The sequence below is a fragment of the Artibeus jamaicensis genome, unplaced genomic scaffold (genome assembly GCF_021234435.1).
Source record: "Artibeus jamaicensis isolate MK-2021 breed Jamaican fruit bat unplaced genomic scaffold, CSHL_Jam_final contig_1998, whole genome shotgun sequence".
Taxonomy (NCBI): domain Eukaryota; kingdom Metazoa; phylum Chordata; class Mammalia; order Chiroptera; family Phyllostomidae; genus Artibeus; species Artibeus jamaicensis.
The window spans coordinates 15,468,529-15,490,896 of NW_026521407.1; the positions used below are offsets into that span (position 1 = coordinate 15,468,529).

General features: G+C 43.4%; 1 protein-coding gene across 7 annotated transcripts in view; it reads right to left on the minus strand.

Moving 5' to 3' along the window:
• The window catches only part of TEX2 (testis expressed 2), a 96,716-nt gene that overhangs the window by 37,618 nt on the left and 36,730 nt on the right, over positions 1-22,368 (minus strand). For all 7 annotated transcript variants that reach the window (XM_053655335.1, XM_037127954.2, XM_053655325.1 and 4 more), the window contains 4 exons: positions 20,263-21,925; positions 7,645-7,845; positions 6,358-6,697; positions 4,929-5,176 (listed from right to left, as the gene is read on the minus strand). In XM_053655335.1, the coding sequence (XP_053511310.1) occupies positions 4,929-5,176; positions 6,358-6,697; positions 7,645-7,845; positions 20,263-21,900 (2,427 nt within the window). In that variant the 5' untranslated portion in view covers positions 21,901-21,925. The remainder of the gene's footprint in view (positions 1-4,928; positions 5,177-6,357; positions 6,698-7,644; positions 7,846-20,262; positions 21,926-22,368) is intronic.

A 22,368-nucleotide genomic window follows, 5' to 3' on the forward strand; every position in this document is an offset into this window, starting at 1 on the left:
TATATATGCCTTCATATTTTTTACTTATTATATAACAAGCACTTTTTGACATTCAAATGTTTGAAAGCTGACTTTGAGGGAAGGAAAGGAAAGCCTTAGAAAACCACTCTGCCAATTAAGATTTCCTGGTTTCTGTTGGATTCCTACTTATTCTGTCAGGTTCTCATCTCCAAGCAGGGAATACCTTCTGATCCACTTATCGCTAAACAAGGTAATTAGTGCAACTGGTTCTAATAAAGACAGGACTCTCCAGACCTGAGGCAGCCTACATTATCTCTAAACATTTCTTAAAACCTTACACTGAAAAGGAAGTAAGTGCCTGACATGATTTGAAGACTGGAGTCTTGTGCCTGGAAGACAGGCACAGCATTGCCTCACCAGTGGTCCCCATCCCCCCAGGCCCCCCTGGGCAGGCCCCTGCTGGGCGCAGAGAACCAGCAGCCTCCCCGGCCCTACAACCCTGAGCAAATCCGCAGGCAGCCCTGTGGGGTGCCCCTTCCTGAGGTCCCCACATTAGGGCTGACACTAATCCACCTTTAAACATTTTTCACAAGTTCCCTTATTTTCTTGTTTTCTAAATGACTATTTAAATCTCCTCCTACAAACCAAGCAGACTACACCTCGACAAGAGGATAAAGCTCCACCTCTCCTCAGCCAGCCTACTGGTCTCTCTCACTGAGCTAGAAGTGGAACTGCCTGGGGAGAAAGAAAAGGGCGGCGCCGAGATCAAAGGGGTTTGGAGACTTCAGAAGCTGGCACAGCCTATGGTTGTGGGACAAGGAGTCACAGGGACAAGTCAGGAAGCAGTGACGGGTCTCCAGCCACTACACACCAGCAGAACCACGACCTTCCTCCCCGAACAGTGGTGCTTCATTCACAATTCCAACGTTGAGCTCTAAAGTGATTTCAATATGTAGCACCCCACGAACATGTTTTTAATTATTATGGGTAAAATAACCACCAAAAGTATTTTAGCACTGTTCAATACAAATCTAGTCTACATTTACAAATTATATTCCTGGTGTTTTCCACACTCCTAAGCACCAGTGTCACTCGCCTCCTTATGTCATTTAGCGCTAGTTGCCATTAGACCTGGAGCCCTCGGTAAAAGATGCTTTGACCATGGCTGGTGAGAGGCAGCAGCAGGTGGGGAGGGGAGAAGTTGGGGCAAAGGCTGAACTGTGCCCCAAGCCCCCTCTATAAAAGAGGCCCTCGATACTCTGGATGGTGGCCAACACCGAGGAAGTGATGGTGTAAGTTGAAGAGATGTCAAAGGTTCCTTTGAGTCCCTCTTAGATTCATGATACCAGAGACAATATGAACCTTGAGAAATAAGGTCCTGGCCAGGTCTTTGGCAGGAGGAATGAGCACTAATGACACATCCAAGTACGAGGTTCACATCTGGCGAGACCGGGAAGAAACAGGCACTCTTATTACCAGTGCAAATGAACGACAGCGTAACCCTTATGGAGGGGAACTCGGCACTACCTAACAGAATGACAATTCATTTACGTTCTGATTCAGTAGTCTCACTTCTAAGATGTCACCTTGAAGATACACCCCCGACAACACAAGAATACTCGTGCACAAAGTTCTTCATCACAGCATGGTTTGTAACTGCAAAATACTGGAAACAATCTAGATGTTCATATAAAAGAGAGCGAATACACTGGGAAACTGCCGCACAATGGAGTGAGTACTCTGCAGCTGTTTAAAATAAGAGAGAGGGAGATAACTATGAACTGATGTGGGGTCAATTTCCAGAATGCACTGCTAAGTGAAAAGAAAAAAAAGGCAAAGTGGGAAAGAATAGCCATAGTAGGCTACCCTTTGAGTAAGAGAGAAGAGGGAACACACCCAGAAAGGATGAACCAGAGACTGAGGAGACTGGTTCACGGCAGGGGTGCGTGGGAACAGCAGGGAGGAACAGAAGGAGTCGGGGGGAGATGGCCCTTCTCTGAGTGTGTCTTTGTACAGCTCTGATTTCTGGAGCCAAGTTATGTTTCACATGTACACAATATGGAAATGAAATCAAGGATGGGGGAAAGGTCCTTATTTGCTCAAACTGTATAATTAGTGAAGAAATGAAACTAGAAAGAACTACCCCCACTCACTTATGAAGGAAAGCATGAGAATAAAATAGTGCCATGATATTTCACATCCCACATGCTCTTCTAAGAATCTGCTATTCCCTCAGTGCAAAGTGGAATCCCTGCCCTTCTCCTTGAACCTGGAGGACTTTTGTGACCGCCTTGACTAACAGAGCACGATGGAAGTGACATTATTTTACTTTCTCCAGGGCCGCTTGCCTTGGAACCCAGTTGCCATGCTGAAGGAAGCAGGCCACCTGGGGAAGAACGGAGGCCCCTGCCCTCGGCCCCAGCTGAGTCCCCATCCAACGACAAGCTTCTCCTCGCCAGCCATGTGAGTGAGCCACCTGGGAAGCAGATCCTCCTGCTCCCCGTCCAGCCTCCCCAGCTGACACTCTGTGGACCAGAGAGAAGCCTTCACTGACAAACCTGGCCAAATTACAAATTTGTGAGCAAAATAAATATTGTTTTTAGCCACCACCTTTGGGGCTGTTTGTTACCAGTCATTGATAACTAAAACACACACCTATGCCTTATTCAGAACCGCCTCACCCCTGAGAGCCAGGACATGATCCACACAAGCTCCAGGCAGGCCACGTGGGTGCAGGAGCCCAGCACTGAAACTCACACGCTTTCTTCTAAGGCCCTTCTTTCAAAGACAGTTATCTCTGTCCACACAATTCTGGCTCTGTGGTCTGCTAGCCCATGCAGATTTTAATCACTAAACTAATAAGGGTGGGGGTGGGGGTAAGTGCTCAAGGAAAATCCAGCTAGAGAAACACACACTCACACCAGCCACCTGACGACCCAGACAGAATACTGCAGAGTCTGCAATCTGGGAAGGCTTTCTGACCTCAGGAGCCCTGTATGACAACAGGCCAGGGTTTCCATTTATTGTACCGAATCTTTATCAAGAATAGATTAAATGGTTCCGGCCTGCTCTGCCTAAAGGGGCCAGGAGTAACTTGTGCTTTTTTAATTTGTGTCAAACTTTGGAGAGGACGACAAATGTTTGCTGGAAAGGAGGTTTATACTGGGTTGAGAGGCTGGCCTGTTGACCATCAGGGTCTCCCAGACCCCAGTGATTACATGAGAGATTCAAAAGGCACATGGAACACGCACGGAGGAATCGATGTTCTAAAACCTGTTTGTTTTAATTTCAGGAACTCTTTTTAAAAAGCAATCTTTTTGTTAGATAATTTTCTTACATCATTACACAATTCTCCTCTTTATTTTCCTGAGTCTGATGAGTCCGGGCAGCTGACAGCCAGTGAGAAAGGGAATTTAGAGGAGGGGGAGTCATCCTGATACACTGGTCATTTGCAGGGCAGCTTCGTACTAACCCACTCTAACCCAGGGACGGGCCTACTTGCCACTCTTGCTGGTAATCAGGCAGAGGGCAGAGGCAGTGGGCCAGCCAAGACCTATGGTCTTTTTATTTCCCTGATAAAGTAGTTTACACAAGGAGGGCCCACACTGAAGAGGCTCAGCAAGACGAATAAAGACTAAGGCACAGAGAGGAAGGCAGCAAATGCTTCCTGTTAAGAACAGAAATATGGTCCCTAACAGGTCAAACCCTGAGTAACTGCACAGGGAAAACAGGCCTCATGCTCCACAGATGGGAGACTGTGTCTCAGAACATCAGTGGAAGTGGTGTCAGGGGCCTCTGGTCAAGCGGTTTTAGAATGGCCTACCAAGACAGTGGTCGTGGCGCCGAAGGGCCTCAGGGTCTCACATCGGGCTCCGCACGTGCCACCAGAGCAACTGTGAGACTGAGCTACCCAACTTCTGTGAGCCAGAGAGAGAAAGTGCCATCTAGTTTGCAAGACTGTTCAAAGGGTCAGAGTAATTCTATCAAAGAGCGTAACGAAGCCTGCCATATGGTAGCATATACTATTTAACTTAATCACAGATGGTCTTGAGTCAATGTCTAGATTGGTACACTTTGGAAATAACGATGGCGGTAAATCTTTGGAAACCCTGGGCATAGCTAAGGAGTCTGGGAATGTGAGCATACAATGGTTATTGTATTCTCATTGGTTATTGAGGAAGCAGACCTCTGTTACTAACAGTTTTGTGAACTTCCCTACTGATCACCCAGTTTGCTCGTGTAAAACACTAGCTGGTTCTCTCACACCCCACATCAAATTCATCAGCAAATCCAGTCAGCTCCCCAACCACACACCCCCCAAAAGCAGCCCCTTCTCACCCCTGCTGTTCCCACCTTAATCGCAGCCCCATTCTGCGCTGCCATCACCCATTCTTCTTCTCCCATAGCCAGTTCTCCAGGGAGAGCCACTTATCTTTAAAACTTAGATCGGATCAATGTTACCCCTTGCTCCAAACCCTCCTGGGGCTTCCCATCCACCCTGGAACTGACCCAATGAGGCCTCTTTGTCCCTTGCTCACTATCACCCATGCTGTCCTCATCGCAGCTACTTGACTACGCCAACCACACACCGGGTTTGGAGGCCTTTGCACTCGCTACTTCCCCACCTGAAACGTTCCTTCCCCACGTGCCACCACGGCTCACTTCCTCACTTTGGTCAGGTCTCTGCCCAAATATCACCTCCTCAAAGAGGCCCTCCTGGACCACTGGTCTAAAAACAGAAGTTCTGGCCACTTTCTGTCCTCCCTTATTTGGCTTTATTTTGATTCTTATCACCACCTGATATTTGTTTCTTGCCATCTCACTGACCAGAGGACAAGCGCCCTGAGGGCAGGGCCCTCTCTGTCTGGTGTCCCCTATGCCTAGAAGGGACACAAGAAGTGCTTATGTACAAAGAAAGGAGTTTAGGTGGAGGATGAGAAAAGCCACAGCCTGGCAGCCAACATTACCTTTTTTCCAGCCGTGGGGCTGCTCTCCGCACTCTGCACAGGGCTCCTCTGGGGACTTCGGTTCTCTTGGGGGACACACCTGGCCATGTACACGTTGTAGTCCAGAAGCATCTTCTGCCGCACGCTGCCTACCAGATCCTTCTGCTTCGGCTGGGACATAATCTCCTCAACGCTGCCTTTACTGCTGCTGCGACTGTGGGTCAGGTGCCCCGAGGGGCTGCTGTGCCTGCTGTGTGAGGGCAAAATGCCTGCAGCAAAGACATGAGGGCTGTTAATAGTGGTCGGGAAAAGGACTGCAAAGTCAGGAAACAGAGCAAATGCCACTGGGTCACGTTGAGAAAAGTAGCTACAATACTATAAAATGACTGAAAAACTCTTAAGGTCATTTCCCACCCTGGAAAATACCTCTAATAATAGATAATTTTTTAGAACAGTTTTTACTCCTCCCCAACAATTCAGGGTAATGGGAGCCATAAAATACATGGGTAGGCACCTCCTTCTCTTTTCCTGGTGGTCTTTTAGGGTCAGAAAAGCACCGACACACCCCCAGGGGCAAAGGGGAAAGTGGTCAGAAAGGTCACTGTAATCCCAAATGTGCCATCTTCCATTCAGCAAGTTCCTTATCAAGAACTTCTCTGGGCCAATTTCACATCATAAAAAAGAATGAGACGTAATCCCTCCCCTTGAACTTGGGCACCTAGGCAAATAAATTACAATTTTCTGTAACAAGCACTGTAGCTGAAGCACAACTAAAGGACGTCTAGGGCAGAAAGAAGGGAGTACCACCTCTGCCCAAGAGACCCAGGACTGGTTTCCGCAGGTAGTGAGTGGGGCGACCCCTGGACTGCCTCTGAAGAAACAGTGGGCACTTTCCTGGCCCAGGAGGGGAAGAGCATTCCAGGGAGAGGACAGCATGTGTAATAAGCAGTGACAGGTCACAGTAGTTAGTGAAGTCCCACGCAAAGGCCACAGGGCACAGGGACAGGAACGAGCAGAGGCCAGGGCTATGGACTAAATGCAGTGAGCTGGGAAGCCAGAGGACCCTGCCTTTCTGTAGTGATCCTGCATTTTCCTGGGGGACATATTGGGGCCAAGGGCTTGACACCACTAGATCCTTATTATAAACAGGGTTCTGCTGCTGCTGCTGCTTCTCTCAGAGGAGTCACAGTATGTAAAAATAAATATAATCCTAAGGAACTGGCAAAGGCAAAACACATACACCTGCAAATGGTTCCATCATTGGTTGAATGCTTCCATATAAAGGGATGCAGCGATCAGCCTAAAAAGTAAATGATTCATGAGACTACACCTCGGGTGGCAGACAGACAGCCATCTATTCAGAGTGGGCTTCCTTCCTTGCTACCTGGGAATCTCAATTCTCCTATAGGCCCTTTAAAAATACATAAGCATTTAGCACACGTGTCCTTACCTGGTTTACTTCCAGAGACACCAGGTGGCTTCTTGATTTCCAACTTCAGCTTAGATGCCAGAATAAATCTCCTAAACCACTCCTCTTTTTCTCGGCCAGTTCTTCCAAAGAGATACAATATCTGATCTCGCTGGCCAGATCTTGTTCCCTCTTGAGGATGGAGTGGCTTCTTAGGGTCCTCGCTTCCCAGGTCTCTCTCGGCTGGTGGCTTCTCTTCAGAAGTCTCTTTATCAGTCTGGGCCTTGGACATAAAATCATCTTGTCGACCAAGCTCAATGCAAATGGGATACTTTTTATTCCAGATTCGTTTTCGAGCCAAACTTTTAGGTACAAGATAAATCTACAGAGAAAGGGAAATGATGATTTATGTACTAAATTAAGAATTTGCTACATTGTGCATTGAAATATACAGAGCACAAATGCAAACTTCACAGTATTTTTGACTAAAACGATGAATGTGAAATAATTACCACCTGTCTATAACATGACTATAAAAACTGGAATAAATTTTAGAAATGATTTGTTATTCTTCGAAGTTACTCCAGAAAGTAGATGTTTAAGAATTTTGCAAGAGTTACAAATATCTATAATTTTCAGGTAATAACAGCACAACGACTACTTAGTGGACCTTCATCTACTAAGTTTGGACACCAACTGAGTTTAATGACCCTGGGCCAAACGTAAGCTGGGAGGAAAAAAGGAATTTATGAAACTAGATCTAGACAGAAAGCTCAAGTTTATTACCCTCAAGTTAAGAATAAATTTATACTAAGCTATTTTAAATATTTTTGTTATTTTAGAGAAACTTAAAGGTCATTCACATGAGTTATAAGAAGAACAGAGAACCTATAGCTTTTTAAAGTAATAAATAATTTATATTTTTCAAAAAACACAAGTATGTAATATTTTTATTAAAATGTAGTTATTTTGCATATCTATAACTTTCACATTTATAGAGACTTCATTAGTTATTATCCTACCATCAACGCACATAGCTTTTCATTTGGCTGAAAAAAGTTAACTCTCAAAGTGTGGTCCTCAGACCAGCAGCATGGGTATCATACCTGGTAGTTAAAAAAATGCAGATTCTCAGGCCCCACTCAGAATTACAACCTACATTTAAAATGATGCTCAAGAGATTCAAATGCACATTAACATTCGAAAGGTTCTACTCTAAATTATACTAATACTGTCAACATACACGCACAATCTTTTTAGGGAAAAAATACAGTAACGCAACTAAGATGCTCTTCATTCATCAAAATTTCCAAAATTAGTTGGGCTCACCTTGCTGTCTGAGAGGTCATAGATTTTCTGGCTGATATAGGTGACCTCTGGCTTTGTTTCATTGTAGCTTGCCCTCCTGGATATATTTTTATTGGGCTTTGAAAGTCTTAAGGTCTCACCCTCAAGTCGAACAAACACTGAATGTGTCAAAGTCGCATGGTAAGTTTCTGGATCATAGTTGTAAATCTCATTCATCCATCCCTGAAAGGGAAGAACTTGCATTAATAAAATCAGAATAAACACACATCGGATTCAATATGAAAATGATGACCGCTGTATCTGGGACACTGAAACCAAATTTGATTATGACTCAAGTGTCAATTTATTGATGATTAGAGGTTGCTAAGAAAAGTGCTGAGCTTGAAGGATAATCAGTGCTGAGGAGCAATTTGGTATGTTTTTGACAACTAAAAAGGTGAATTTGGGGGACAATGTCCACTGTCCTAAAGAAAAGATTCTTTTCCTTTTTTAAAGCTGACAAGCAAATCAGGGAACTCAAAAGTTTTGTTCATATAAACAGAGCAAGTCTTTTGCCCTGACCTCCTGGGGCAGGGGGCAGTGAGTAATCCTACCCAGCCTGGCCTTGCCACAAGGTAGCCAGACACACCCTCTTCTCAGCCTGCTTGCAAATAAGCTTTGAAATTTCACACACCATATTAACTCATGCTACCATTCCATGACCCAGAAAATACCTATTACTCCATTTCTATCTCACTAAAATCATAGATATGATTGATATGTCCCAAATCAAAGGTATAGGTCTGACTGGTGTGGGGCTACAATGGGGTGGGCATAGTCTGCAAATCAACAGGTCACCTGGCTGATTCCCAGTCAGGGCACATGCCTGAGTTGCAGGCCAGGTCTCTATCTGGGGGCATGTGAGAGGCAACCGACAGATGTTTCTCCAAAGCATCAATATTTCTCTCCCTGTCTCTGTCCCTTCCCCTCCCTCTAAAAATAAATAAATAAAAGTATTTTAAAAAAACAAAGGCAAATAGTAACTTAAATGAGTAAAATTGTGCTCCAGGGTTCCCCAGCCCCAATCAACATAAATGTACTTATACATTGATTTGGAGGCTGGATGAAAGAGGGTGAAGGGCTTAGCCAAAAAACTATATACATCAAAAACTATATACATCAAAAAACTATATACATAACACACAGACACACAATAGTGCGTTGGCAGCCAGAGGGAAAGGGGGCAGGGGCCAGGTGGAGGAGGGCAAGGTGGGGGGAGTGGGGATAGAAAGAGACTTGGCCTGGGGCAATGGGTGCACCATGCAGTGCAGATGACGCTTTACTGAGTTGTACACTTGAACCCCGTCCGGTTTCACGAACCAATGTCACCCCAATAAATTCCATTAAAAATAATTAAAATGATTGCCCAAACACAAAAACAGAGGTCCCAATTTTCATTTCCTAAAATATAAGATACATTCCCAGTATGCTTGGGTCTCAGATTAAATCAGATTCTCCCAAAAGGAACACTATATTTCTGAATTTATATCAATGTTCTGAAAGAGGTGCTTACATGTTTTATTACTATGATATCATTTGCCTATTTTCTACAAGGTCATCTTTCATTTTCTTATTGATTTCTAAACGTTCTTTATACATTATGGATGCCAATTGTTTGCATTTACAAATTTTATTCTACTGATTATTTTTTAATCATATACCAGCTCACACCTCCTTCATGAATTTTAGTATGATGTTACGTATATGTTCAAATCTGTTATTTTCATAAATTTAGTGACTCTCAAAAAAATAAAAGAGCAACTATACTGAAGTATGTGAGCAGCACATAAAAGCCCAACACAACACAAAACTGCTAACTCGAATCTCATAGCCGCAATCAATACCCATCACTGAAGACTCTGCCTGCCCCCCAGTACTTTTTCAGATGACATGGGCAGCCCAGGTCTCTTTAAAAGAAGTTCTCTAGAACTTCTCCATTAAAATAGAAGTTCTCTATTTTAATTAATATCTTCCATCCACCCACCAATCCCCATTCTTTAAATGCCTTTCTGATGAGTAGAAAAACACTAACAATCAATACACTGGAGTTGAGACTGTCATTTTTTTCAAGGAGTAGCCATTTCTACAGTGAGTTACTCGATCTCACACCCAAGTTTGGAGGGCCTCTTGCAAATGAGAAGTCCTCAGAATTCTCTTTAGTCATTTATCCATTCATCAAAATATAAGTTGAATCTCTCTATAGATCAAGTCATACGCCAGGAGTTGGAACAAAGCATTCAATTTTAGGACATTCCTGTCCTAAAAACAGGACAGCATTCTTTACCCAAACCAATAGAGGAGAATGAAGTCTTCACTTCACCATCTTATGACATCACTAGAGCAACCAGAAAAAATCTGTCACAAAGAGTACCCTGAGTGTGTCATGGAAATAAAATGAGGCAAACATACTTCTTGTTCTTGGGAGGCATGTGTGAGATTTGAGTTGTTATGTAAATTTACACACACACACACACACACACACACACACACATATGTATTTCAAAAATGCTGACTCGGTAAGCAGAAGCCATGGGAAGATGGCGTGTTGTCTGGGCGTTAGTAAAGAAACAGCGACGATCGGAGTGATGAACTGAACAAGGGGACAAGCAATACGGAGCACAGGGGCCTGACGTGGCGTGGACTACACTGTCACAGCATCAGTTTGGTGGCTCTGTTTAGCTAAGGACTGAACTAGGTCTATTTTTGGCTCATAGTTTTTTGTCTTTTTCTTTAGTATGTTATCATGATGAAGTACATTCACTGATTTTTCAACGCTGAATCAGTCTTGCATCCTTGGGGAAATCAGGTATTGGCCATAAGGTGCTGAAGTTGGTTCCCACCAGATCATGAGAACTGATTCTACACAGTATTTTTTGGACTATAAGACACACTCCCCCGCCCCCCCACCCTAATTTCGGAGGAATAATAGCTGTTAATGCTGCTGCTGAGTTCTGTTTACATTTACACTGGTGAAATATTATGTTATTTATGTTATTTATGTTATTTAAAATTTTACCACATTTTTTTTTACTTCAAAATTTCCCCCCTATTTTCCTCCTCTAAAACCTAGGTGTGTCTTATGGTTCGAAAAATATGGTGTGTCTTCCCAAGTGCACATTCAGTGACTTGGTAGCTCACAATTGACCACGGTGGGAATTCTTACACCATGGAAATCAGTGAATGGTACAAATAGGGCTTCCAGCCCACCCCAGGCAGCTGGTTTACCAGCACAACACTACTGTTATCCTTCTTGTACATTGCTAATTCGATTTGCTAACACCTTGTTCATTTTCCCTCTTGGGTGACATGCTGCTCACACCATGACATCCTCCGTGCTAACAGTGCTCCGCTGAGGCACAACCTGCATACAGCAAAAAGAACAACTCTTACACACATGCATTTAAAAATCCTAATATTAATACTCATAATAATACTATAGCTGACATTTAATCTCATTTTACGATCCAGGCACCTCAAGGTACACGACTCCTTTCCTTCTGCCAACTCCCTACAATTTTGTAAGTGAGGAAAGTGGTGAGAAAGGTTAAGTGATTTGCCTAGAAAGTGGTTTTGAAAAAGAGAAAGTGGTCTAGAAAGTGGTAACCAAGTCCCCCCATGACTCGGAGGCCCAAGCTCCCACTGTGCCTCCATAGCACAGACCCACCGCCTCCAGCCTGGCTGACACCTGGCCGTCTCTCAGGTCACAGCGAAGATGACACTGCTCCCAGGAAGCTGCCCTGATCACCGAGGTCACTTTCCTCCTATCCCTGCATCTGTTAACTGCTTGGTTTACTTAACCACAAACTCTACAAGACAATCGCAGTTGTAATGAGTGTTTGTCAACTGAATACACAAGTGTAGCCACAAGTTTGTCATCTGAATACACAAGAAATTCAGAGGGTGGCTGTGAGGGTTAAACAAAAGCGGTATGTAAAGCACACATAAGTAGGACAACAGGCTGGCACGCCCTTCACGGCCTGGAAGTACAGTTGCAAATGCCTAAGTGGAGACAAGCAAAAGAATGAGCTGAGACCCTACTAAGCAGAGGGAGCTGTAAAGGTTGCTTTGAAGTAGACAGCTTCGTTCCTGTTCCCAATGAGAAAAACCAAGTTATAATTACACAAAATAGCACAGGTGAAGAAAATAAGTAACCTCAGAATCTTAAAGTAAAACATGTTAAAGCTTTTCAGAACAGACACCGAATAAGCTTTACCTTACACAGCAGAGAGAGAGGTGTTGTGACGGGAACCCAGGTGTCCTAAGCCCCCTGCGGGGCTTTTTCCAGCACACTATACAAGCTTTCCTAGGCAACCTGAAGACACTCAGCGGTGCTGCTACTTAACCCACATCGATGAGGCGTCCAGGACGCAGACTGGCCTTTGGGGGGCTCAGGCCAACGGGTTGCCAGGCATGACTCTTCAGTCCCTCTCCTTCTGTCCCCCTGACCTAACTGACCCAAAACTCCTACTGACCCAAAACCAGGCTGCCCTTACAGACAGCAATTTCCCATTGTAAACCCTAATTACCTTTTCTACTATCAATCAACCACTTTTTTCCTTGGGCTTAACCAATTCCCTGATAAGCTGCACATGGAATTTCCAGGCCTAAGTGGTTAAATATCAAATGTTGAGGGCAGTGCAGCCACTCCGAGGCCTTCACCCTGCTCCTTACATAACGCCCCACCCTCCACTTCTCAGCTGTTCTCAAATTCTTAACTCTGAATTTCTTTTTTTTTTTTAAGAGATTTTATTTATTTATTTTTAGAGAGGGGAAGGGAGGGAGAAAGAGAGGGAAAGAAACATCAATGTGTGGTTGCCTCTCACATACCCTGTACTGGGGACCTGGGCTGCAACCCAGGCATGTGCCAACTGGGAATCAAACCAGCAACCCTTTGGTTCATAGGCCAGCGCTCAATCCACTGAGCCACACCAGCCAGGGCTTAACTCTGAATTTCTTATTATTACTCCAACTTTATTTTGTTATGGACACGGGAGTGGGTATAGATACAGAATATAGTTAGCAACTCATTGCATTTCAACTACAAAACTCAGAGATATTCTCAACCCACACTAAAGCAACCCAGACAAGCCTCGTTTCTTTCTGAAGCTGAAACTGTTAAAATGGAGACAGTGCATGCCACTGAGGGACAATGACCACAGACAGCCAGGCTGCAGCTGTCTGGGCCACAGACTGGTCCTGTGATCCCATTAGTAAAAGGTCAGGGTTTTTTCTTCAGTTCTCTGGTGGATTTAGAAGCCATGACTGGCTGAGAGTAAACTACAATCTATAAAAGGACTACTTTAATACTATGAAAGATTAAAAGCTACAATTAACCTTTTGCAAAATAATAAAGTCTGGAAGAACTACTACTGGGCTCTCTTGCAGTTACAGTGCCAATCAGGAGGTCAAGGCCACCGCTCTCTTGGTTAGCCTGACATGGAGCTGACCAGAGAAAGACATCAGCCCTCTGGCCTGAGGGAACGATGGGCATTTCTCCATCTTCAGTGCTTGGGGTGCCTGGCTGACACCCTGCTGTCACACGGCTGCGCTGGCACATGAGACTGCCTGACACTCAGATTCCCTGCACTGATCCTCCAACTAGTCTATCACGGAGGGGTGCGATCCCAAACAGAAGAAAAGACCCAGCACCTGAGGCCTCTGCTGCTGAAAATGATCTCTAAAGCAGACAAAAAGGTGACTACTTCTCTTTGTCCCTCCCGCTACAACATAAGCAGGGTTTTCTTTTTACCAGGCATAAACCCTTTGTGATGTATTTATCTGATGGTTTAGAACTGGAGTCACCAGTTAAAACATGGTATGACAGATCATGGAGTTAGAGAATATGGCAGCGACAGTCTACTAAACTTTCCAGAAATTGAGATTCAAATTTGGTTTTTCCCATGAAAGACAGACCTACAGACATGCAGAATTCATATTATGAATGAACAGCATCAAGCAAATAGTCGACATTCAAAATAAATGGTTCCTGAAGACACCATCAATAATAAAGAAAAAAATAAGTCCTTTAGGGGAGGGAAGCACCAGAATCAATACCACCCACATCCTCCAACAGCCTGTTTCAAGGTCACCTTCAGAGACATGTCACTAGAGGCACTGGAGTCAAAGCTAAAGCCACAGACCCTGCCTATGCCGGGAAAACGGCATTTCCTACCCTTCAGGCAGCATCTCCCCAATTCGGGTGACTACAAAGCTCTTTCAGTAATGCAATGGCGAACAGTAACTGAGGCAAGAGACAACAAGCAGTCAAATTAGAAAATAATATGATCTCTGATGAACCACTGAAATAATCAAGGTGTGATTTATGTTACTACACAATAAGCACTAGGCCATATTAACAAGAGTTTAAATTATAAGACAATAAACAGATTAGCAAGCAAACCAATTAGTAGTCTCTGACTACTAGATCATAGTAAAACAATTTTTCAGTATATACTCATAATGTATATATTTACTTATAAATTACGTACATGTTCTAATATAAGGCAGTTTTTACAAAAAGTAAAAGAAGAAACCAAGAGATGAACTAATTAGCCTTTTTGCTAATTTTCAGTTTTTTCTTTCTGATAGTTTTGCACTATCTTCACCTGACAACTCAAGGCACACTCTAAGGCAAGGTTCACTGTTCATGGTAACGAATATAAATCCTTATTCCAAATAGTGTTGGTAATTTCAAAGGATTCTGGCTGAAGGTCAGTATATGATCACCTATATGTTAAATATTGGGCAAGACTTATTTACATTAGACAGCAAGAGTAAAACACACACAAATAGAAACTTTAGTATTTTCTTCTTGTGTGGTCCCTGCAACACCCATTGTGGAAACCGCTGAAAGCAACAGAATGAAACAGTTCACAGCAGAAGCCCAGGCACCAGCCCCCACATGCGCCTGCCCTGGGGCTTGCTTGTAACGTCCCAGGCTTTGGGGGTACAGCAAACTTCTTAAAGGCTAGTTCTTGTACAATAAGAATAGTCTTCAATGGACTTAGGACTTGTATCTTAAATAACATTTTTAGAGATGAAAAGATATCTAGCGTTGATTTTTTTCATGATTAATACCTTACTCTTCCAAAAAGCATGAGCTTTTGGAAGACCCACAATGCCGGTGACCTCTCCCCTCCTCTACAGACGATGCCCTGAACAGAAGCAAAGATGGTCCTGAAGTCCCTGGCTGGAACCCATGATGCATTTTCCCAAAGAAACAACGCTATGCACTTCAGTTACATGTTGGCGGACTAGAATTACAGTTTGGCCATGCAGTGAGTTAACAAGCTGAGCAGAAAACTGGCAAAATGTTGATAATTGTTGAAGGTAGGTGATGCGCGCATGGGGGTTCATTATACTATCTCTATGCTTCTGTGCTTGCTTGAAATTTCCTACAATAAAAAGCTAAAAAAATAAAAATTCAAAATAATCATGTTGGGGGCACCTGGCCTCCGTAACGACTGTTCCTAAGGAACTCAGGAAGCACGTGGAGCGCCTGCTTGTTCGTGAGAACGCCTGCATCTCACCCGATAAACTTCTCTGACCATGAAGGGGCACTGGAAAACAGCCCAGTTTATAAAAGTCTTACATAAAACTTAAGCGACCCATTGCAGGGGTGGGGCATTTTCAGTTAAGTATAACACAGAAAGAAATGCTTTTTTATTTCTTGTACACAATGTACCAAGGGTTGCAGGAGACAAACTAAAATCAACCCAAACCTCTTTTGGCTGTATGTAATGAGGCTGTTTTCTCCTTAAGATGCGCTCACTTTAATTTCTTAAAAAAAGAACTGCATGAAATCGAGGTTAAATTTACATGTTTTAAACCTATCCCTCTATTAGAGCCCTGGCTAGTGTAGATCAGTGGACTGAACGCGGGCCTGAGAACCAAAGGATCGTGGTTCGATTCCCAGTCAGGGCACATACCTGGGATGCAGGCCAATTCCCAGCAGGAGACGTACAAGAAGCAACCATACATTGATATTTCTCTCTCTCTCTCCTTCCCTTCCCCTCAAAACATAAATAAATAAAATCTTAAAAACAAAAACAACTGTCCCTCTATTAGATATCTAAATATGAAATGACCTAAGAAAAAAAGGTTCTTCAAAATTTGTTTCTGTTAGTTGTACATTGGAGTAAATGTAATTTTAGTCAACCGGCTAGGCCATATCTTTAAAGAGAGAGAGAGATCATTAACCTGGAAACTGATGCCCTACTGCTGTGTTCTGCAGGTGGTTTATAAGCCTGAGATAAAGAAGTTACTCATGAATATAATTTGAAACTGCATGAGTTACACACCCCAACATAAACCCAAGAATCTTATGAATCTTCAGGAAGCTTCTCATTACAGGCATGTGGAAACATTAGGGTACAGGAATGGCACTGACTTGAGACCACTCCTGGTCAGGGGGCAAGTACATTCTTGGAGAAGGAACATCCAACTCGCCTAAGAATGCTCAGCAAAAACAAACACCACTGCAATATGCTGACTCTAAATGCCCCATTCTCCCCATGCCCAAATTCACACTTTTCCCCAGGGTCCTCAGCCCAGAGTACCTAACTAATCACCCCAAATAAAGCCCCCCAGAAGGTTACCACCCAGAGGGGTGTTGCTCATAGCCATGCCCTTGGATTCGCCCTGACTTTCACACATTCACATCACTTTGTGTCCAATGCCTGCGGTGACCTTTTTCCTATTTGCCACTTTGTATCAGCTATGGATTCCCAAACATTAAGAACAAGTAGACTCTTTAAAAGGTCCTAAGAGTTCTTCAATGGACTTTTTAAGTCCTTTTTAAGCTCTTTGGCCTCTCGGAAGCTTTGACTATTTCTGTTCCAGACAGTACAGCTGCTGATCACCAGGGTTCAGGGCGGGAGACAGTGGAGTACCATGCGGCCTAACCTACCACATACCAGTCCCTGAGCACAGCTACTACGTGGCTGCGAATTGGTCTTTTCAGTCACCCCCCTGCTCCCATACTCCTCACTAGTTGCAGTGTCATTTTAAAAAACAAATGTCTGCAGTCTGGACGGAATAATAAAATCACCCAGATAAAGTACAGGAAAGCTTTACTTTTTTTCTCTTCCCTTTCTTCATCATGTAGTCACATTGAGGAATACTGCAATGTTCCTTGAAATGTTTCAGGAGCCAGTAAAGGAACCAGACTCTCAGTCCAGGCTGCAAAAAACTGCCTGATCCATCACTGAGAATTCAGATGGCTCAGAGGTTTAAAAACACGTGGTCTAAGTTAGTCCTCAGGCACCAAGCTCCCTGCCTGAAAGGTTCCTGGGCTCTCAGTCTGCATAGAGCACAAAGTCTGCAGGATCACCGCCAAGAGGCTGGGCCTCTGCACTAGATGTCTTTATTACAGGCTGGTTTTATAGCATCCTTTCTCAGTGAAGTTTCTAAAAAAATTAAAATTTAGGTTTTTTAAAGTTGTTAAAAAGTTTCCAAACTTGCCCTCAAGAACTACACCATTATGTCCTCCTTAAACACCAACTACACAGAATCAGATGTACAGAAAATAATTCAAAACAGCTGACTAACCTCCCAAATCAAGCTGTTTTTAAAAAAAAATAGCTCTTTGGATTCACACTAGAAACATGTCCACAGATCTAATCAAAGTCAGACTTCACTAAACTTTTCTTATCGCAACATTTGGGTCCTAAATTTAATGTCAACACTGCTAAATGTTTCTGAGTGTCATGTTTTTAAAACAGTTTCCAAGAGTATGACCTCCTACTCAGTAAAATTAAGACCAAAGAACATTTGCATTTGAAATCTCTGGCTTGCAACATACAGCCCACCCTTCTAATCTGTAGTACTGTGTCCCTTTTAAACACAAGGAATGTATTTAGTCAGGTTTCTAAAACAGCCCTGAACACCAAACAAAAGACCTCAAGTGGAAATGTACTTTCCCTCATTAGTAATGAAGGAGTTAACAAATTAACCTAAACAAGTTAAGGTTAAGAATGAAAAACAAGGACCAAAATAATCAATCAGAATTGTTCAAACATCAATCAGGAAGGATACTCATAAAACAGCCTAAGGAAATTTGCTTAGATTATAAATGTCAATCCATGACATTGAAGTATGTGTTCTCTACAGGAAAAATTAAAATACATTTATCCAAGCATTGAGAGCAAAACATCTTCCTTAAAAGAAAACAGTCTTGCATGGCTCCACCTTTCACCGGCTGTGTGACCTTGGACCAGTATCTTAACCTCCCTGTGCCTCCATTTCCTCCTGACCACATACTGGAACTGAAATGGGTTGTGATAGGGATTAAATGAGATAATGCACTCAGCCCATGGTAGGTGCTCAGCATCACAGCGCTGCCTTTACTATTTCAATGATCAGATCAAAACAACCACAATGTGCCATAACATTAAAATCCTATTCCATTGGCATACTCTGCGGTCAGTAAACTCCTGACATGTATCAGTGATTGGAGTCAACAGTGATGATTTTAAAGTCTTCCCAGAACAATTAAATACCCAAACCAGTTTTAAATGAATGCCATAGTCAGTCATTAGGCATTGGAGTTGAAGATAAGTACCATTTTTTTTTTTTGCTAAAGTTATCAGTAACTTAGAGGGCATGTAATTTAGGTAGTCACAGCACCACGCTACCAAGAAAACTTAGTAACCATGCATAATGAATCACTTTTGCTTCACTTCAAGCATTAATACTAAGTTTAAGTGTGTCACATCCTCAAGACTCAGCACCAGCTTCTCTTTAAAAAGGAACAGCGTCATAACACATTGCTGTGAAAGAAAGAAAAGGGTCTGACTGCAAAATATACGATCCCATTAAACCAAAACAAAAAGGATGCACAAGCATGCACATGTGTGATGTATACACTCGTGCATGCAGAAATTGAATAAAAACAAAAGCAGGATATATACCAAATCATTAACTATACTTCTCTCCCACCAGTGTGATAAAGAACAGATTTTCTCTTTGGCTTTCCTGTGTTTTGTAAACATTGCCATGTATTTATTTTGAATAAGGTAAAACATTTATGAAATTAAAAACAAAACAAACAGTATTTTAGACCCTGAGAGCTCTTCCCTTTGTATTTTGTTGTTTTGCAATGAAGAGCTATGGTGTCATTTTTTAAAGCATTCTTATTTAAATCGAGTGGAGGAAAACCTATTACCTGAGATATTAACTTTGCTCTATCAAAAAAACAAAACATCAAGCATTGGCAAGGATGATGGAGAAACTGGAACCCTCATGCACTGTTGGTGGGAATCTAAATGGTGCAGCTGTTATTGAAACAGTATGGCAGTTCCTCAAAGAACAAAAAACAGAATTACCATATGATCCCACAACCCCACCTGGGTATATATCCAAAAAAATTAGAAGCAGGGTCTCGAAGGGGTATTTGTACACTCACGTTTATGGCAGCATTACTCGCCAGAGCTAAAACGTGGAAGCAACCCAAGTGTCCACTTACAGATGAATGGAGAAGCAAAAATGTAGTATATACATACAATAGAGTACTACTCAGCCTTAGAATAATAAAATTCTGCAATATGCTAGAACATGGATGTACCTTGAGGACACTATGCCAAGTAAAATAAGTGAGTCACAAGAAGACCAAGACTGTATGATTCCACTTCTATGAGACAGAGTAGTCAAAAACCAAAAACAAAAGACCCTAAAAAACAAAAAGTAGAACTGACTGCTAGGAGTTCAGGGGAGGAAAGAATGAGTTACTGTTTACTGGGCATAAAGTTTCACTTTTATGGGATAGAAAGGGTTATGGGGATGGACCCACGACTATGTGAGTGTGTTTAATACAATGAACTGTACACTTGAAAATGGTTAAGATGGTAAATTTGATGTTATGTGTATTTTACTACAATTTTTAAAAACTATATATATAAAACGTGTGTATGTGCCTATGACTTAAAAACTATGAGCTATAATTATACTTTTCTATCATGTACATTATTTAACATGCACAATAGCTGGAAATTTTTAAATATACAAAAGTAAGTGTAAGTAGAAGTTCTAATACTTCCTTCCTGAGCCCTAATGGTACCCCTCCGGAGGCTCTGACTCGGATCCGACATGCACGAAAGGTGATGTATCCTCCTTCCCCAGCCCATGTCCCACTATGCACAGAGGAAAGAGGAGAGCCCGTAGCGGCCGACAGTACACTAACTGTCAGTACATTAATTGGCTTTCTCTTCCTCCTTTTGCATTCGTGAATATTTACCCCTTCTCCAGGACCTCAAGAATATGTAATCCTAACAGAATTAGTTATAAAAGATCCTTAGCAAGGGGCAAATCCCTGGAAAGTTTAGGGCGAGGCTGACGTATTAGGAACTGGATGTAAATGCTACTTCCTAAGGCCATGGAGATCCTGGAAAAACTATTTGGTGAAGCGGCAAAACCTGAACTACAATGAGGTTTGCTTGATAAGTCTCTTGGGTGCCTGGAAAATGAAGAGATCCCAAAGTCTTACAAACACTGCTTATGCAAAAACCTGTGACAGTGAACTACAAAAATGAAGTTGAGTCTAAAACGAAGCTGTCTGTGAGCTGACACATGCACTAGCCAGCTGCTTAGGAGGGGTGTGCTCACCTTCAGTATTTCTGGTTCTTTGATGTCCAGAGATCTTGTGTTCCAGTGTTGTTGATTTTTGTGTAGTCTGTGATATTTATGAGCACTTGGTGGTATAAAAAACCAAATCATGCAAACTGCAGTCATGAATCCCAGGCCGATTCCCAGAAAGAGTCCGTTCACGTAATGGGGGAGGGGGAGGATGAGGTACGCATAGACACACAATATAAAGAAGCCCAACGTCTTCACAGGCAACTCTGGGTGCTGCATGGCCAAGTCCACCTCTTCGTCACTGTCAAGAGCAGGGCCATCATCCTCCGGCTCCTCTGGCCTGAGAGGCGTGTCTCGGAGCTTATCAACTTTACCCTCGCCCTCCATTTCCAGATCGAACTCCTCTGCATACAGTTCACAAAACTCTTCATCTTCCTTGCTTACTAAGGCAGACAAAGAACATTTCTCAAGGACTAGAGAACTTGTCTTCAGGCCTAAATCCTTCAGACTGCTCACCTGGGAACTCTTCGGTTCCACCTCTTTTGGGGACTCACCAGTGGACTTTGGGTAGTCACTTCTGGGGACGCTGGGATCGCTTCTGTCACCATCCCCCTCGGAATCACACTCCTCTTCCTTGATGCTGTAGTTGTGATTGCTTTCCAAGTGACCGTTCAAGCTGGACAGATTGGAGAGTTCTGAAGCACTTGAAGATAAGGCTTTGGGCCTATGGCTGCTACTTTCTTCCCCTATAATTTTGCTAAGGAGCTGAAAAGGCTCATATATGACTTCTGAAAGGCGTCGCTTAGTGTCTTCAATTTTTGCCTCCATTTCGGGCACTTTAAAAAAGGAGCGTGTATCAGAGGGAGAAGTCAGTGGGGAAGAAGGCGCGGTTTTGGAATCTCCACCTGTGTTTCGTGGCTGGGTGAACTGCTTGAACAGGTGTAAATTCAGCTTGGAATCAGGCGGTTTATAGGACACAGTATCCGACTCCTGCTTGGAGGTGTCTGTGGACAGAGACTTGACCAGTGTCTTCATCAAGTGCCTGTGCCTGGCGGGGTGTGGGGGTTCTTTTGGCTCCACCTCGGTTGACAGGGACTTCACAAGGCTCATAAAGGGTTTCGCGCTGGAAAGGGTGGAGGATGAGGCACTGGATGAGAGGACAGGAGACTTGGACGGAGAGGACAACAGGGAGGAAGAACTGGTTTTCTGCTCAGAAAGGGATGACACACTGGGAGAGCTAGCTAAGGGTCCTGATGAAGATGACCCTGGGGACAGAGCCAATGGCACTGTACTTAATACTTGTGCTGCCGGGGCAGGGGCCTCCAACAGCTTTACAGTGTTCTCTGAAACGGGCAAAACGGCAGGGGACCCGGACAGTCCGTCTGCCAGGATGAGCTGGGCGGCAGAGCCACAGGGGTCATGGCCACCCCGAGGTTCAAGATAGAGGTCTTCCTTGGCTTCGAGCCCTGTTACAATGCTTTGGTCGTCCAGCCCCTCCTCAAGATACCCCCTGAACTCCTCCTCCTCTTCCTCCTCCTCCTCCCCAGATGCCGAGAAGTGGATGGCGATAGTGTCTCGGGACACAGACCTCTGCACGTGCACTCTGGGGGCTGATGGTTTTGGCATGTCAATGGTTTTTTCGGCATGGCGACCATTCAGACTTGTCATTGCCGGCTTCACAAGGGCTTAGGCTCTGTGAAAACAGCAAGAAAACCAGAAGTCAGAAAGTGGTTTCTCCATAGGAGACACTGTCATGTGCAGACAGGAGCACAGACGAAGTTCACTTTTGAACAGTGATTATACCTTTACTTGGCAGATGGCCACTGCTTTTCACTTGAGCAGGTTTGATGGCTCAATCTGCACCGGCTACATTCCAGTTAAGCATTCTCTTGTATGAGCAAACTACAAACCAGTGTTTAAAGGTGCCATGCAATCTGTCTTACTTCACATCTGAGCAATTGTCTCCTCCCTCTTAACTACCTATTTTCTATCAGCAATGCCATATTTCAAGGCTTGAAATACCTGAACAATATATATAGTTGCCAGCATTACTTCAGAAGTCCAACAGGATAAAAAGCAGCATCCTGGGGATTCTGAGACTCTTGGAACAAAAAATTCACCAGTGATTCTCTAACT